Source organism: Watersipora subatra, chromosome 10 (assembly GCF_963576615.1).
Source record: "Watersipora subatra chromosome 10, tzWatSuba1.1, whole genome shotgun sequence".
NCBI classification, from domain to species: Eukaryota; Metazoa; Bryozoa; class Gymnolaemata; order Cheilostomatida; family Watersiporidae; genus Watersipora; species Watersipora subatra.
Window position 1 is genome coordinate 4,746,861 of NC_088717.1, and position 3,342 is coordinate 4,750,202.

General features: G+C 33.2%; 1 protein-coding gene across 1 annotated transcript; it reads left to right on the forward strand.

The window, feature by feature from the left end:
* Nucleotides 1-1,349: 1,349 nt before the first annotated feature.
* Nucleotides 1,350-3,093, forward strand: LOC137406682 (arylsulfatase B-like). The gene is made up of 5 exons (XM_068093295.1): nucleotides 1,350-1,358; nucleotides 1,413-1,662; nucleotides 1,865-2,024; nucleotides 2,326-2,501; nucleotides 2,773-3,093. The coding sequence occupies exons 1-5, from the start codon at nucleotides 1,350-1,352 to the stop codon at nucleotides 3,006-3,008; spliced, it is 831 nt and encodes a 276-aa protein (XP_067949396.1). The 3' UTR covers nucleotides 3,009-3,093.
* Nucleotides 3,094-3,342: the final 249 nt, after the last annotated feature.

The window sequence follows — 3,342 nt, forward strand, 5'->3', positions numbered from 1 at the left end:
TTTTCCAGTATATGAAAAATGAAGGATATGTAACCAAGCAAGTTGGGAAGTAAGTACATACTTTAAAAACATACTTACTGTAAGTAGGTTCTATATACTCAGAACAATTCATGTCATGCACATTATTATATATACACTAAGTTATAAATAATTAGCTTCTTTAAATATTTATATTTACTCTAGAAACTGCAGATTAAAAAAGCAAATCAAATTTTATTGTACGTTGTGTTTTACATGTATAATATTTTTGTACAAAACTCTGATAATAACCTATTAGCTAATATATTTTAGATGGCATTTGGGCTACTGCAATGATGCCTGCCTACCAGAGAACAGAGGAGTAGATGAATTCCGAGGAGTAAATACAGGAAAAGTTGACTATTTCAACTGGAGTAAGTATTTACACCAGACCTCCTGTTCAACTGATGTGTGGGTATTGTAGCTTTAAAGCGGTTAAATTCTCGCATTAGAGCAAAGAAAAGGTTCAACACCTGGTTATTGTATCTGTCCACTTGTTTTAGCTGACGGAGGTGTAATGCAGAAACAGAAGAATGGTGTACCAAATATTGATGATATAGGAACTCACCTCACAGTAAGTACTAGTTGAGATGTAACATTCATCGGTTTTGATTCATTGGCTTCTTAAGATTTGCGTGTTGAAAATGAAAATCATCTCATAATGTACAAACTTGTAGGTGAAAGACACAAGCGATGTAAGAGAGATGATTCTCGACCACAAAGACAACAAGAATCCCTTGTTTATGTGGATAACAACTACTGCTCCACATGACCCTCTCCAGGTGAGTTCCATTTGTGAGCACTTGATAGCTATACTTTTCGAAGACATTAGCAAAGAGTTGCTAGAAAAAGGTTTCTATATAAGCACAAAATGTTTATATTGCTTGTTTTTTGTAGAACACTGAAGACATGTTCAAAGTTCATGACTTTCTGGATGCGACTGACCCAGAAGCAAGAAAAAGAAGAACTTATTTAGGTAAGTTACAAGTTACTATTAGTTTTTTATTGTCTATTTAATGGTCTGCATTTAATTAACTTTAAGCATTCAACTAAATCAACTTTCAAAAAGTAATCGATCTCTTAACTAATAGTTTTTTGTTGTGTAGGGCTAGTTTCTGCATTGGACAACTTGGTAGGAGGAACAATGGCCGCATTGGAAGAAGCAGGTCTGGCTGATAACACCATAATTCTATTTTCATCTGATGTGAGTATTCTTGAAAGCTCTCTATTAGTTAAACATTTTTCGGTTTGAAAACTTTTTAAAGAACTCTCTATTAACTAAAGTTTAGAATTCTTTTATCTTACAATTGTTGATTTTTACTTATAAAGATATGTTCAGTGCAAGCTTTTAACTTTAGCATTTAAGGAACCTGCATAATATATTTTGGTTGCAGAATGGAGGAGCTGGTAAAACTGCTTCATTTGGAGGTCATGAATATTATGCTAACAACTACCCTCTGCGTAGTGGAAAGGGAACATTTGCTGAAGGAGGTGTGCGTGTTCCTACGATTTACTATGATCCAAGGTTACACCCACAAACACGGGGAACTAAAAGAGATTTTTTGATGCATGTCACAGATTGGTTGCCAACATTTGTCCAACTTGGCAAAAGAGGACGGAAGTATTCTATCTTTAAAATCAAAGGTACATTGGTCGATTAATTTTTCTCTGAGCTGTGTGCAAATATTTCAGTAGAGCAATCATTCTACATTTAGCTAAAACAGAGATTACGATATGATGCATGGAAAGCTTTTTGTGTAAAAAACTTTACTGCACACTTGTAAAAAAGCTAACCTCTGTCTGTATAGCATTATGACTCACTGACATTCTAACACTAACATTGCAGGTATAGATGGCATATCACAAGTCGCAAATCTTGGCTCTACATATGACTGCCCAAAGAAGAGGAGATACAATTTGAGAAGAAGCATGTTGGTGGCCCTCACTGATGCAACTAACGTTTTTCTGAACCCTTCAATATGTGCAACTGAAGATGCTGCTTACAGGTGAAGAAAACTCCTAAATCATACAACTATACAATCGTATATTAGTAACTGTTGCAGTATTTTTTCTTATAAGAAAACTGATCTAAAGCGAAAAGTTTTGCATTTTTATTTTAAGTTTGTGTTATGAAATGTATGTCCTGGTTTAGAAAATTTATCCAAATGCACCAAAATATCACACAAGAAATCTGGATCCTAAAATTTCAGTGGCATGGTCTTTTTGCAAGTCAGGACAACAATAAGTTTTAGATGGTTTAATATATTCTATGCATCTACTCTTCTCACAATTGAGTAATCTTTTCAGATGGAAGGATTATAAACTTGTTTATGGCGACCAGTACTACCTTATACACCCTACAACTGTCGAGACCGAATGGCCAAAACCAGAAGAATCTCCAGAACTAGAAGATGTTGTTGGCGATGATTGTCATAGAATGGTTAATGGCAGGAGAGTTGTGCGATGTCTCTTCAACGTCGTTGGTAAGTTAAAAATAGTGAAAAAGTTCAACTTTAAGAATTTCTTAATATGATATTTTATAGCATAAGAAACCAGTTATGCTAGACAACAAAAGCTTAGCATGTGATTATGAAAGCTCAGAGTAGCTATACCATGACAGCAAATGTGTTTTCTTTATATAGTTGGAAGTTTAACTGGAATCCATACAATAATCTTAAAAAATTTAGCTCGCTCTACTTATACATGTAGTTGCAATAATATAATACAACAACATAGTTGTATTTTTTGTTTTAGATGATCCAAGTGAAACCAAAAATTTATACGATGACGAGCCAGAGATTGTAGAAAAACTGATAAAAAAGATAGAACAAGCAAAAATTGACTCGGTGAAACCAGTTTACCGACCATCAATTGGTGCAAATGATCTTACAGTCACACCTTTTGAAGACCAACTTGTGCCAAAACACGATTACTGTGTACCTGCAGTTCACTTTCCTCTAGAACCAACAGACCCAAGCTGTTACCAATAGTAAATTCTAAATGTAAAACTTTGCTTTATTGAAGAAATTTTTGGTACCAATTGTATAATTTACAATTAGATTATTGTTTTTACTTACCTAGTCACAGTTCATATTTATTTGATTTACAATATTTATTTTGAAATTTAGAATTTTTTAATATGTTGTATTTATTTTAAATGCCATGTTCAATCAGTATGTTTGTTTTTAAAATTTCTAACTATCTATTTACCTCCGTCCAGTATGCAGCATTTGTCCTTTTTATATAAATATTTTATATATTTATTTTCAAAGTGTTTTTTTACACTCTGTAGGCATTTAGTCTTCTAGAGATTCTTCACAAAAT

Excerpts from the sequence above, each read along its gene's own strand:
- LOC137406682 (XM_068093295.1), top strand. Across the intron at positions 1,663-1,864 it reads TTCTATCTTTAAAATCAAAG|GTATAGATGGCATATCACAA; the intron begins GTACATTGGTCG and ends CTAACATTGCAG. Across the intron at positions 2,502-2,772 it reads ATGTCTCTTCAACGTCGTTG|ATGATCCAAGTGAAACCAAA; the intron begins GTAAGTTAAAAA and ends TTTTTGTTTTAG.